General features: G+C 46.2%; 1 protein-coding gene across 3 annotated transcripts in view; it reads right to left on the bottom strand.

Moving 5' to 3' along the window:
* Positions 1-13,428, bottom strand: part of LOC138521085 (uncharacterized) — a 193,839-nt gene that overhangs the window by 91,756 nt on the left and 88,655 nt on the right. Inside the window, exon 2 of one of the 3 annotated variants that reach the window (XM_069633643.1) lies at positions 11,309-11,422. The exons of 1 other annotated variant lie outside the window; for it this stretch is intronic. In XM_069633643.1, coding sequence (XP_069489744.1) covers positions 11,309-11,340 — 32 coding nt within the window. In that variant the 5' untranslated portion in view covers positions 11,341-11,422. Of the gene's footprint in view, positions 1-8,979; positions 9,103-11,308; positions 11,423-13,428 lie in introns of those variants that run through there. One more of the 3 variants, XM_069633642.1, reaches the window with a different exon arrangement.

Raw genomic sequence — 13,428 nt, forward strand, 5'->3', positions numbered from 1 at the left:
GAGGCTCCTGTGCGAGGGCGGCACAGTTTCCAGGGCAACTGTCATGCGCCGCCTCCGCACCTGGCGTCTTTGGCCCCGCTGCCGCTTAGGGACTTCCTGATTCCCGTCACGCTGACGCTACGTTCTCTCTATGCGGTCTAGTCTTCGCCGCCGTAGCACTACTTAACCACTCCTCTCCCTGAGCACAGCGCGTTGCAACCTTCCACGGTCAGCTGCTTGTCCTCGCTGCCGCGGTCTTGCTACACGCTGTTTACCTTTTGCTCCTCGAGCATTTTTTCTCTACTCTTTCCGTCCTTATTACCGGTCCTACTCCGGTCCCAGTTTTTCGTTTCCTCTCTACCTCCATTTCCTTAGTTCCAGCTCTCTCCCTTTACTTTATTTTCTTTACCTTTTGGCGTTTTACGCTGCATTATATTTCCACCTGGTTCCGGTTGCTGCCTTCTCCCATCATTCATCTGCATCACGTCCAGCGGCCATCAGGATATATACCGGTCCAAGGGGTTTTTGCCTAGTCTGGCTTTTTTCCCCCTTCCTGTCTCTCCCGGGAGGGAGACAAGGTCAGGGCGCATTTACACGCTCTCACTGTGGCTTCCTCTTGTGGGAGACACTCTCAACCTAGAAAAAAGGAAAAGGATTATACGGCACATCGAGCACTCAGTCCAGCTGAAGAGGATTTCGACTCCACAGGTGAGGAGGTTGAAGAGAGAAAGAAGGGTATTACACCAGTGGTAGAATTGGAAGCTGACAGTTTGCAACGCCCTCAAACACCAATCATGGCTACTCCTGAGCAAGTGCAGGAACTAATCGCTGCGGTACAAAGCCTTTCTCTAGAAATGCAGAATATGAAAACCGAAAACAATCTGTTAAAACAAATGGTGGCAGTAAGGGAGCCCCCCAACACAGACCTGCCCCCTATGCCTTTATCTTCAGGGAAGTATGATGGTTCCCCCAAGACCCTAAAAGAATTTCTTGACGCTTGCCGGGTGTATTTTTCCTTCAGAACCCGCACCTACGCCTCAGATCATGCCAAGGTTGGATTCCTGGTGTCTAATATGACAGGGAACGCTCTAGCTTGGGCCACCCCTCTAGTCACCGGAAATGACCCTGTCCTTCAGAATTTCGATGCATTCATTGCTTTCGTTAAACAAACCTTTGAGAGACCTGAAGTCTCAATGGCAGCTGGTGAAGAATTGATGGACATTCGTCAAGGACAGTTTGATGTGCTGTCTTATATCTCCTCATTTAAGAGATTGGCCATGGAGACGGGTTGGTCTGAACAGTCTCAATTTATTTTGTTCCGCAGAGGACTTCGAGAAGAATTAAAAGATGAAATGGCTCACTTTCCTCGGCCTACTTCCCTGCAGGATCTTATGACGGCCGCCCTTCAGATGGAGTTCAGGATGCAAGAAAGGCGTCAAGAAAGAAGAAAAGCACGTACCTCCTTTTCAAGGACCTCCTCACCTCCTTCGGCAGTGCCCAAACCTCAAGATGAGCCCATGCAAATCGGCACTACTCGCCGTTCTTTAACACCTGAGGAAAGAAGGAGGAGAAGGGAACAGGGCCTATGTGCCTACTGTGCCTCTGATCGCCACACGGTGCATAATTGTACTGAACTAACCAAGAAACCGGCGGAAAACGCAAACCCTCGAACCTAGTGGGGACGGGTTATCGAGGGCAATCTTCCAGTCCCTACGTTACTATGTCTATTGATTCCTCGAACCCTTCTGAAGATTCCCGCCTGATGGTTATAATGGTCCAGGTCACTATCAATGGCAGCCCCGTAGAGACGCTGGCTCTCTTGGATTGTGGTGCCGCAGGAAACTTTGCTGACACCCTTTGGGTAGACAAAGTGGGTGCTTCACGGATAGACCGCAGCCACGGTCAGAAAGTTGAAGGAGTAGACGGCACACCTTTGAGTTCAGGACTCATTATTCAGACAACCGAACCCCTTCCTCTGTCTATATTTCAACATTCAGAAGTCATTACTTTTGACATCATTCGAGCAGCCCATTTTCCTCTTATCTTGGGGATTACCTGGTTGCGACAACATAATCCCCATGTCGACTGGAAGTCTAACACTTTGCAGTTTAATTCCGGCTATTGCCAGACACACTGCTTTAAAGAAGCACATTACCAGGAGGTAAAGATATCTCCCACTGTTCTCCCCATGAGTATAGGGGTGCTTTCCATTGACTCGGTATTGGAAGAATACCCTATGGTGTTTGCTGAATCCGCTCCAATGGCATTACCACCTCACAGACCGGAGGACTGCTCTATCGAGCTAATACCTAATGCCCTGGTCCCATTTGGACGAATGTTTACTTTATCCAAGACTGAAAAGGACGCTTTACGAAAATATCTGGATGACAACTTGTGCAACGGTCTCATCAGACCCTCTAAATCCCCGGCGGGTGCTCCCTTGTTTTTTATTCCGAAGAGGGATTCTAAGGACCTCAGACCATGCATCGATTACAGGGGACTCAATAAAGTCACTCGTAAGGATAGATATCCCATGCCCCTCATTCCTGACATTTTGGAATCTGTACAGGGAGCAACAGTCTTCTCTAAATTGGATCTGCGCAATGCATATCATTTACTCAGAGTGAGTCCAGGAGATGAATGGAAGACAGCCTTCCGGACACCATTCGGCCTATACGAATACTACGTTATGCCTTTCGGACTGGTCAATGCTCCCGCCATATTCCAAAGGTTCATAGACCGAATATTCTCTGATTTATTATTTATATCAGTTGTGGTTTACCTTGACGACATACTTGTTTTTTCACAGTCTATGTCAGAACATCTACTACATCTCACTGAGGTCCTGGAGCGCCTTAAAAAACATCATTTATTGGCCAAACGTGAAAAGTGTGTTTTTGGGGTATCCTCGATCCCGTACTTAGGGTTTATCCTCTCACCACAAGGAGTACAAATGGATCAAAAGAAGGTTGAGGCCATTCTCCATTGGCAGGCTCCTTCCTCAGTCAAAGAAGTTCAGAGATTCCTGGGCCTGGCTAATTTTTATAGGCGTTTTGTGCCAGGTTTTTCCAACACGGTCCTACCAATTACCAATTTGTTAAAGAAGACATCTGTGCCTTTCATTTGGAGCCCACAGGCTGAAGAAAGCTTTCAACTCTTGAAGAAGAGCTTCTGTAGCGCTCCCATCCTGTGCCAGCCAGACCAAAGCAAACCTTTTATTGTTGAGACAGATGCCTCTGCCGCAGCAATAGGAGCAGTTCTACTACAAGAGCATGACAACGCGGAACACCCAATAGCATATCTATCAAAAACTCTCACTCCGAGTCAACGGAATTATTCAGTAATAGAACGTGAACTACTAGCCATGAAAAAAGCCTGTGAAGTCTGGAGACACCTCTTACAGGGGTGCAACCACCCTTTTGTAATCCGGACCGACCATAAGAATCTACAAGTTTTACAGTCAATGGATTGCATCAATTCCAGACAAGCCCGGTGGGCACATTTTTTCTCACAATATGACTTTACCATCACATATATTCCTGGAAGCCAAAACACTTTGGCAGATGCTCTGTCCAGAAAGGCTTTCTCCTCCCATGTTGCCTCATCCTGCCCGGAAAAGTTGTTTCCCAGGAACCGCATTGTTGCCACTATCTCTTCCCTGTTTCAACGGATAAAAGAAGCTGTCTCCTTACATCCAGAACCTCGCGGCATGATCCAAAAGGATGGTTTGTTCCTGAAGAAACAGAGGATCTGGATACCATCCAAACCTCTTCAAAAAGACGTATTGTTCTGGTGCCATGATCACAAGACAGCAGGCCATAGGGGACAAACCAGCACCTTGGACTTGATTAGTAGAGCTTTTTATTGGCCTAATATGTCTAAAGATGTGAAACATTATGTCAAGTCCTGCAGAGTCTGCTGTCAGAGTAAAAACAACACAAAGAAACCCATAGGTCTACTACAACAAGATGCAATCCCGGAACGTCCGTGGAGTCATATATCTACAGATTTCATTGTGGACTTACCTTTGTCCCACGGATGTACATGCATAATGGTGTCCATCGACTCTCTCACCAAGAAGGCTCATTTTTCTCCACTCCCTGGTATACCAACTGCCGATGGTATGGCATTAGTATTCATTAAAGATGTGTTTCGACTCCATGGTCTCCCCGACAAGATTGTATCAGATCGAGGAAGCCAATTCGTCTCCAGATTCTGGAAGTCCTTATGCGCCGCTCTTAATATTCAGCGCGCTTTGTCATCAGGATATCATCCCCATACCAATGGGCAGACAGAGCGGTTAAACGCCACATTGGAACAATATTTGCGCAGCTACACCAATATGGAACAAGACAACTGGGTGTATATGCTGCCGACAGCGGAGTTCGCATATAATAATGCCAGTCATTCCGCAAGCAAAATGTCTCCATTCTATTGTTCATATGGCTTTCATCCCCGAGCCATCATTCCACAATTTTACTGCAAACCTGCACTTCCGGCGGTAGAAGAGACACTTGACCGAATAAAGGACATCCAAGACAAAGCCAAGCTGAATCTCAGAGATAGCCTCCAGGCTTACAAAAGGCAAGCTGACCGGCACCGGCAAGTTGTACCTGACTGGGAGGTTGGTTCCAAGGTATGGTTATCTACTAAATACCTTCCTAGATGGTCTCGCCCATCTAAACTGTCCCCCAGGTTTATCGGTCCCTATCCCATTTCTGCCAAGATCAATCCAGTGGCCTTCCGCCTTAAGCTGCCACACTCTCTTAGGCGGATTCACCCAGTGTTTCACGCATCTCTTTTGAAGAGTGCCGAACTGTCATTAAGGGCTCGTCCTTTCCCCACTCTTTCTCACTCACCTGATGCTCCTGAGTATGAAGTGTCCGGGTTGCTGGACTCCAGATACCGCAAAGGGCGCCTGGAATACCTGGTGCATTGGAGAGGTTATTCACATGCTGAGGACTCTTGGGAGCCAATTGCACACATCCACGCTCCTATCCTTCTCCGGAAGTTTCACCGTTTGCATCCCGGCAAACCGGGTGGCCTGGGCCTTGGCAGGGGGCATACTGTCATGCGCCGCCTCCGCACCTGGCGTCTTTGGCCCCGCTGCCGCTTAGGGACTTCCTGATTCCCGTCACGCTGACGCTACGTTCTCTCTATGCGGTCTAGTCTTCGCCGCCGTAGCACTACTTAACCACTCCTCTCCCTGAGCACAGCGCGTTGCAACCTTCCACGGTCAGCTGCTTTTCCTCGCTGCCGCGGTCTTGCTACACGCTGTTTACCTTTTGCTCCTCGAGCATTTTTTCTCTACTCTTTCCGTCCTTATTACCGGTCCTACTCCGGTCCCAGTTTTTCGTTTCCTCTCTACCTCCATTTCCTTAGTTCCAGCTCTCTCCCTTTACTTTATTTTCTTTACCTTTTGGCGTTTTACGCTGCATTATATTTCCACCTGGTTCCGGTTGCTGCCTTCTCCCATCATTCATCTGCATCACGTCCAGCGGCCATCAGGATATATACCGGTCCAAGGGGTTTTTGCCTACTCTGGCTTTTTTCCCCCTTCCTGTCTCTCCCGGGAGGGAGACAAGGTCAGGGCGCATTTACACGCTCTCACTGTGGCTTCCTCTTGTGGGAGACACTCTCAACCTAGAAAAAAGGAAAAGGATTATACGGCACATCGAGCACTCAGTCCAGCTGAAGAGGATTTCGACTCCACAGGTGAGGAGGTTGAAGAGAGAAAGAAGGGTATTACACCAGTGGTAGAATTGGAAGCTGACAGCAACCTCCAGTCAGTGCCGTATCGGTTCTTACGGCAAGAACTGACAGATTTATGGGAAGTGTAGTGCAGGCCTCTATGCCGTATGTTTCAGTGAAACGAAAGGAACCGTGTTTTCTTAGTGAATGCATGCTTTCATGCTGTAACATCGGGTCTGGCTGCTACTGAAGCATCTGTGATACAGACTTTATCCCCAGTGTAATCCGCAGGCCTGACAGTACCCTCCCCCAAATAATGCCTCACTTTACGTGAGGACCAGAAATCCGCTAACAAAGCAGGGGCATGCATGTTCCCAGATGGTTCCCAAGTTTGATCTTCGGGACCATAGCCCTTCCAGTCCATGATATACATGCATACACCACTACTGACCCTCGTGTCAAGGATTTGAGTCAACTCGAATTCATTGGTACCCGGAACTACCAGAGGGCGAGCAGGATAGAGGACGCAAAGGGTGTCGGGAGCCGGTTTCATTAGAGACACATTAAAGATCGAATGGATCTTCCAAGATTCTGGCAGGAGTAACTTCAGTGTCACAGGATTCACCACTTTCATAATGGAATATGGACCTATGAAGCGTGGCTGAAATGATTGCTTGCCCGGCAGTCGTAAATGTCTGGTAGACAACCAGGCCTTCATGCCAATCTCGTAGGTGGGCGACTCTGAATGATGTGCATCGGCATGACATTTCGCTTGAGCCTGTGCTTCCCGTAGGTGTAGCTGAATGTCGGCATGAAGCCTGGCCAAATCCTGAACACAGGCACTAGCAGCCAGGTTGCAGGGTGACATTGTAGAGGGAACCGGGAGAGACCAGGGGTGATGCCCATACAAAGCAAAAAATGATGAGGAACCAGTGGCCGTTATTATAGGCAAACTCCTCCATAACTAGTTCGGAGAGCCAGGAACCCTGATGTTGGACAATTAGACAGCGTAAGTACAGTTCAAGTGTGGCGTTGACACGCTCGTTTGCCCATCTGTCTGAGGATAAGAGCTGGAGTATCGTTCCTCAATACCAAAAGTACTCGTGAGGGCTCCGCCAAGACGGGGGCTGATGGTAGACCATGGCATGGAACGAACAGGGCCATCTTAGTGAAGTAGTCGATGACTACCCATATGGTGTCAAAGCCTTGTACCCAATTGGTTCAGAAGGACTGAAATCAAGGGTATGGGGTATTGGTTCCTGGTGGTCACTGAGTTTAACGCACGATGATCAATGCAAGGCCGAAGGTCCCCCTCGTTCTCTGGCACAAAAAACAAAGTGGCAGCTGTGGGAGAGGGTGAGGAGCGAATAAAGCCCGTCTGGAGTGATTTATCGATGTCATCTTTTAAAATCTGGTCTTCCTTTTGTGTCACGGAATACATTCTACCTGTTGGTAGTTTAGCCCCTGATATTAGGTCTATTGGACAGTCGTAGGGCCTGTGAGGTGGCAATGTCTCGGCACCCTTGACATCAAAAACATCCCTGAAGGCCTCATACTCTTTGGGCAGAGAGACCGACATAACAGCTCCTATGGCTGCGGTGTGAAGTAACAAAGGCCGACATGGATTGCTTACAGAAGTGGAAGAGGACAAACAATTGGTTTCACAGTGCCCCGAAACAAAGACCACATCACCCGTTTGCCAATCGATAACCGGGATGTGTAAAACCAACCAAGGAAGACCCAATATCATACGATATTGTGGTGCTGCAATAAGGTAAAATCTAATTGTTTCAACTTGACCATGACCCACAGACATAGTAAGATCCACCGTATGTTCCGTAACCAATCCTGAGAGAAGCGCTCAAACCCTAAAATGCCTCACTAGATAAACTGAAGGCCATCTCATATAGGCAAGTTTCAGAACAATCCAAGTGCAGCAGGACATGGCCAACGTGTCCCCATTACGTCTTTAGTTAGAAAACATTTTGACAAAAAGGAATAGCTTCTAATTAAATTCTAGAAAAACATTTTGCTTAAAAATAATGAGTATGGTACACTGCAAAGAGGCTGGAAATGTAAACATTTTGTAGCACTACATGTATACTTCCAACATAGTTGAACAGAGACAAGAGAGCCTTGAAAATGGCTGCCACAGGTCCAAACACCCTAGAACAGCTATGCCCGCAAAACAATAACTAAATAAAGAAACGGACTCACTACGCTTTACAATTGATGGACTGGATGATCCCACTATAGGACAGGAAGGAAGTTTGTGTGTGTTAAAACAGGCAGATTACAGAAGTTCTACACATTGTCATGGCAAAGGGCATAGCCACGTGGACGCGCAGCAGTCCCCTAGAATTAATATCCAAATGGACGTATTCATCCAGCGCAGAATCAGGTGTGTGTATTTATGCCCAGCCTCATGCACGAACCATTCCCAAATCAGGCAGCAGACACACCTGCATGACTTCTAGGTAAACAAAGCAATGAACTACATGGTGGCTGGTACTATCTGAGCCCCTTTACCCACAAAACACATCTACTCTCTTCCGCATCCGAACATCGTATTACACCGCCAAAACAGATACATGTATGAGAATGGCATCTCGTCCATGCAGAGAGCTTCTACGGCTAAAAGTAAATATAGCATAAAAATAAATGACAACGTTGGCACTGGTCCGATCCTGAGGCGCTAGCAGGATGTCAAGGCCTGCTCTTTCCAGTGTTGCATGGATGGGCTCCTATTGGCCAAAGCTCAAAATGGAAAAGACGTATTAAGATGTCGACTGGCAGCAGTGAACTCTGGCCGCCATTTTGTATTCTTCATTATTATGTCCGTATCCTGCTCACTAGATTGGTTACCACAGTGATGGATGTCCTACTGCACGATGCACAGCCGCATGGCACACTTTAGTTGCAATGTTTTCAAAATGTAATAAAAAGAACTTTTAAAAAAAATGGTAAAAATGTAACTTTCTCATCAAGTGAAACCAATTTCCTCCTGCTTTCATCAGATAATGGTTGGCGGGATTTTTTTTACAGGCCAGGCCCTTATGTATAATAATAGCCTCTTTGTATTCCGACCATGACTATTTCGGCGTTGAGTTTCTGCGTCATGCCCCTTGCTTGCAAATTTGATTCTGTGCTTCCAAGTCTTGATCACCACTGCTTTTCCGTGGATTTAAAAGACTGGGGTACTGTGATTTTTTGGAATAGTACACTTTTTGAAGCCCACCCCTTTTTCTGGAAGATGAACGCATCCGATTGGGCATCACCAATCAAAACGTTAAATCCTTCCAGTCTCACCTTGCAATGGCGAAGAACGCAGTGGAGGCAGATCCTTGGTGCTTCTGTACACTCCTCTTCCACATTTTCCCCACCAACCGCACGAATATAAATCAGCCACATCTGCTTCCAAAAACACCCCAAAAGGCACATTTCCCCCTTAGCCACCCATGAGCCCCTGTTGCTTGCTTTAGCAGTTTCTAGGGGTGCATGTACCCTATAAAGATGTATACATACACGCAGTAGACATTACAGTATGTTCTTTGCTGAAAATAGTTTTTTAGTGGCAGGCCTTGCCTACTTCGAGGGAAACAGATCTGCCATTAGGTCTCACCATTGGAATGTTTCATGTGCCCAAGCTGCCGCTGTCCGCGATGTGCAGCCGCCTTGGTGCTGGGAAGAGTTTGCTAGCGCAAGATCCTATGTTACGAGATCAGATTATACTTCTTTCTCGCTCTAAGCTGCCAATAAAAATATCCCATAATTCGATGTATAGATTGCAGCTGGCCTGGCAGGCCCATTAAAACACCCAGAAGGCAGCCGTCAGTCTCTTTTATTAGCAGATCAAGTATCCCAGAGATGGTTTGTTGCCCTCACATATGTCCATTCTTCGCGTGGGAAGCCTAGGATCTGCTCGGTCCATCTTAAGATGCACATAGAAAGTTTGCTCACTTTAGCAAACCTTTGAGAAATGGAGCATCTGGTTTTATATCCCCATGTTATCTCCTTTCATACCAACAACTAGTGCTATTAAGTGTCTGAAATCCCTTGTGCCATGGTTTCGCCAAAATGGACGGTTGCGTTCTCAAGGGATGACGCAAGCGGCTGTGTAAAGTTTCAGATGTTCATCCATGTGAAGGCCACAGTTTACAGTTCTGAGCCTGCAGTTGTGGTGTCATATCTCCCAAGAAACACAAGACCTGGTTCATTTGATGGCCATGGAATAAGCAGGCTTTTTGCAAGAACCTCTATGCTTTCAATATTTGGTAAATTGGTGGAGAAAGTTGGCTGATACTTGTTTTATTGTGCGAATCAGCGGCACAGGTAAACAGTGTACTAGCCACTTTAAATCCATCAAGTAGGCAAATTCTCCCAACATAAAAAAAATAGTAAGTAAGAATGCTCCCAACAAAAAAGAAGACAGGACAGACATCCAAGAGCCTGCCCCTATTTCATTTGCACAGCTCTAAAGATAGGACTGGATCCCTGGTGCCACGCGAAGGGTCTCTACTGTTATTACTGTCCGATTCAAAGGGCAACTTTAGGGTAAAATGCATCTTTTAATTGGTAAGAGTTACTCGGTGCAAACAAGTATGAATTACAACAAAAAAAATCACTCCCAAATGAAATATGAATTGCTTTTTAGTCCCCAAGAAATAACTGTACTCCCAATTTAAACAAAACATGGAGCAAAATACTACAACTTCAGCATCTTATCTGGTGGTCTGGGTGGAGTTTCATGATGCAATGAGTCTTCAGAGAATAACTACATAAATGGGCTTAAGTCATTAAATACATCTTCTAAAGGATTGCCACAGAGCCAATGGCACGGTCCTAGTTGTTTTCCATCTCTGTAGTTCTGGATCCCTGTCATCAATGGCCCAACCCAAGGTTAGGTCATGTCACCCCAGAGTGCGATGTTGTTAGGCCTCAGTGTTGTGCTAACACATGTTCTTAAAAACTGTTAGAAAATTAATCTGAATTAGGATTAACTGTCATCATAGTGGTCAAACACATATTAGCGTCCAGGGCTGGGGAAGCCAATCAATCCGGTTGTTCGGATCGCGGTCTGCATCTAACAATCTAGGCCCGCGTTCCAAGCAACTCGATGGCTGCTTCGTCAGGAGGTGTCCCGTTCATTCAAACAAAATACATTGCCTGTTAGCACCCCGGGTTTCCGAAATGAAATCTGTGGTGCTAATAGCAGTAACATCCAATCCAGCGGGGAACGGTAACAGCGCTGGGGTCCGTCGCTAAGGCCCGAGCGCTGTAACTTGGGCCCCAGTCCGTTACCGGCCAGTTTGGTTGTTATTGCTATAATACTTCTGTTTTATACTTCCAATCTAACAGGCATTATTGGAGAATTTCCACAAACCCTACACCAAACATAACCAATTGTGATAGTTAATTAGTTTTGTTTGGTGTAGGGTTTGTGTAGATTATGCAGAAGACATGTTCCGCAAAGATTGCACTTGTAGAGGAAATGTAAGAAACTATTTGGGGTTGAGGGCAGAGGAAAGGTTATACAAGGGAGTGTGATTATGTTTGACTAAGATGTGTCATGGAAGGAAGTTTAACACTAATTGGGAATACCGGCTTGCAAATTACTCTTATAGAACAATTAACCAACCTACACATGTAATGAGACAAGCAGGATCCCATTATGCTGATGATACTCTCGGCTGCAATATTTCCGTCTACTTCAACTTGGTCTTCCTTGTAAACCTCTGTTGAATTTCATCTCCTAAAGAAGGAAGCATTACACCATTATTGTCTGTTATGGAGCACATCACACTTTAGAACTGTGATGTTTGGTCCAATTGCATAATAAGGAAGCAATCTAAAGCAAGACCATACAGGACAGTGAGATCTTTAGTCATCATTCACTGACAAACACTGAAAAAATAAAATCTGCCAACAAGCAGTCTCAGGATGTATAAACAAATGGAAAAATACGCAAATTCAAGATGGCCACCAAGGTATTGGTAGCTTTCTACAGGCTCCTCATCTGGTCATATGCGTGTGGTCATTGGACAGAGAGCAGGCTTCAAAAGACATGCAAGTAAGAATGAGGAAAGGTCCTTATCAAGCACCTGCGAAGTTGGGAATATAAGAAGGGAAAAATACCCCAAAAAGCAGAGAAGCACTCCAGTGACGGAAGGAAGAACAGGTAGCTGCACACGGCTAAGAAGAAAGAGTTTGGACTATGAGGAGGAATGGCTGCTGGCAAGGATCTCTGACACAAGATTCCTCGCTGGGTTTCACAAACCGATATAGGAGACAGCACAGACTCATCAGTTCAGTTGAGCATCACTGACCAAAGCGGCTGGGGACAGCTTCATAAGAAGGACATCCTGGATAAACCCAAGGAACGAGAGTGTCTCTGAGAAAGGCTGCAATCGCCCTGATGCAGCAAATAGGCTACTGAGGGGCTCTGTGAAGGGCTGCATTCACCTGACACCACCTATGGCAGTGGACCAATACCTGTGACTCTCCAGATGTTTTGGATTGCGACTCCCATGATTCCTCACCATTGAATCTACTGGCAAGGGCTGATGGGGGTTGTAGACCAAACCATGGGGAAAGCCCAAGGTTGCAAACACCTTGCCAAGATGGAAGCGAGAGTTTCTAAGCAGGACAAAGACAAGAGGCAGGGAAGACTCGGCTGGATAAAGCATAGATGCGTCAAGCATCTGTAAAATAGTTGCTATATCCTGATTAAGTTTAGAGGCCATCCTCTGAAACCAGTATTGTAGAATTAAAGGTTGATTAACTAGTAGCACTAGGAACGCAATGGTGTATAAACAACTTTTAGCTTTACCAAATGCTGCTTGTCTGAGCTGGATGACACAACCAGAAGGCTGGATAACCAAGCTTCCTGGCTTGTTTGCTCTTCTTTTTTGGCTACAGTACGTTGTTATCCAGCATTTTCTTAATTGGAACTGTTACTATTATCAATAACAGAGGTACCAGTTAATAGCGCGGCACAGTTAAAAAAAAATCTTAGTTAGCAGGCCCTTTTTATTTGAAAAGAAATTCAGAGGTTTTGCAATTTGTGGACACACGTTCGTGCTCTCACCATGTTGAATTTGGAACACAAAACATATTTCCATAATGGAAAATCTAGCACAAAGGCAGCCGGCACAGTGCTTAATAGAGTATGATAATGATGTGATATATTTGTGGCGCTTATAGATCCCATAGAGAAGCCTGCATGTATTGCTGTGCAGTAGTTTGTTCTGCAGAAAAGGGTGCATGATGTGCCCGCTAGGTGCGTTTCGGTCAGAAAGGCAATATCCAGGGAGTGCCTGTTCAGGAATTGTGTGACAAGTCGTCAACTGATTCCGGTACCCAGGCCATTAACAATGCATGTAAGGAATTTAAGAGATTTAATTCGGTTCCCTTGCATTTCAAGGTGCAGCATGGGGAATGAGCTTGTCAGTGGTTAAATATATCAGCAGTGATAGGTCTGCGTGTACAGTGTTGTAAATAGATATGTGTGTGATGACTGGATGGAAATTAACACAAAGAAAAGGAAAAGAAACCCAAACACCCCCCCCACACTCCGCCCCAACCCGAGGCATCTGTTGTCTAAACATATGTATCAACCAAGGTTCCCTGCAACAATCGAGTAACATTCCCCCAACCTGTAAGCAACCATGCCCACAGGAAACATGATAGGGAAAAGAAAAACTCCCATAACCACCCTATACTCCCCACCATCCCCAACCTGAAGCACCTGTCACCCGA

The sequence above is a fragment of the Ambystoma mexicanum genome, chromosome 13 (assembly GCF_040938575.1).
Source record: "Ambystoma mexicanum isolate Mex_15411 chromosome 13, UKY_AmexF1_1, whole genome shotgun sequence".
Taxonomy (NCBI): domain Eukaryota; kingdom Metazoa; phylum Chordata; class Amphibia; order Caudata; family Ambystomatidae; genus Ambystoma; species Ambystoma mexicanum.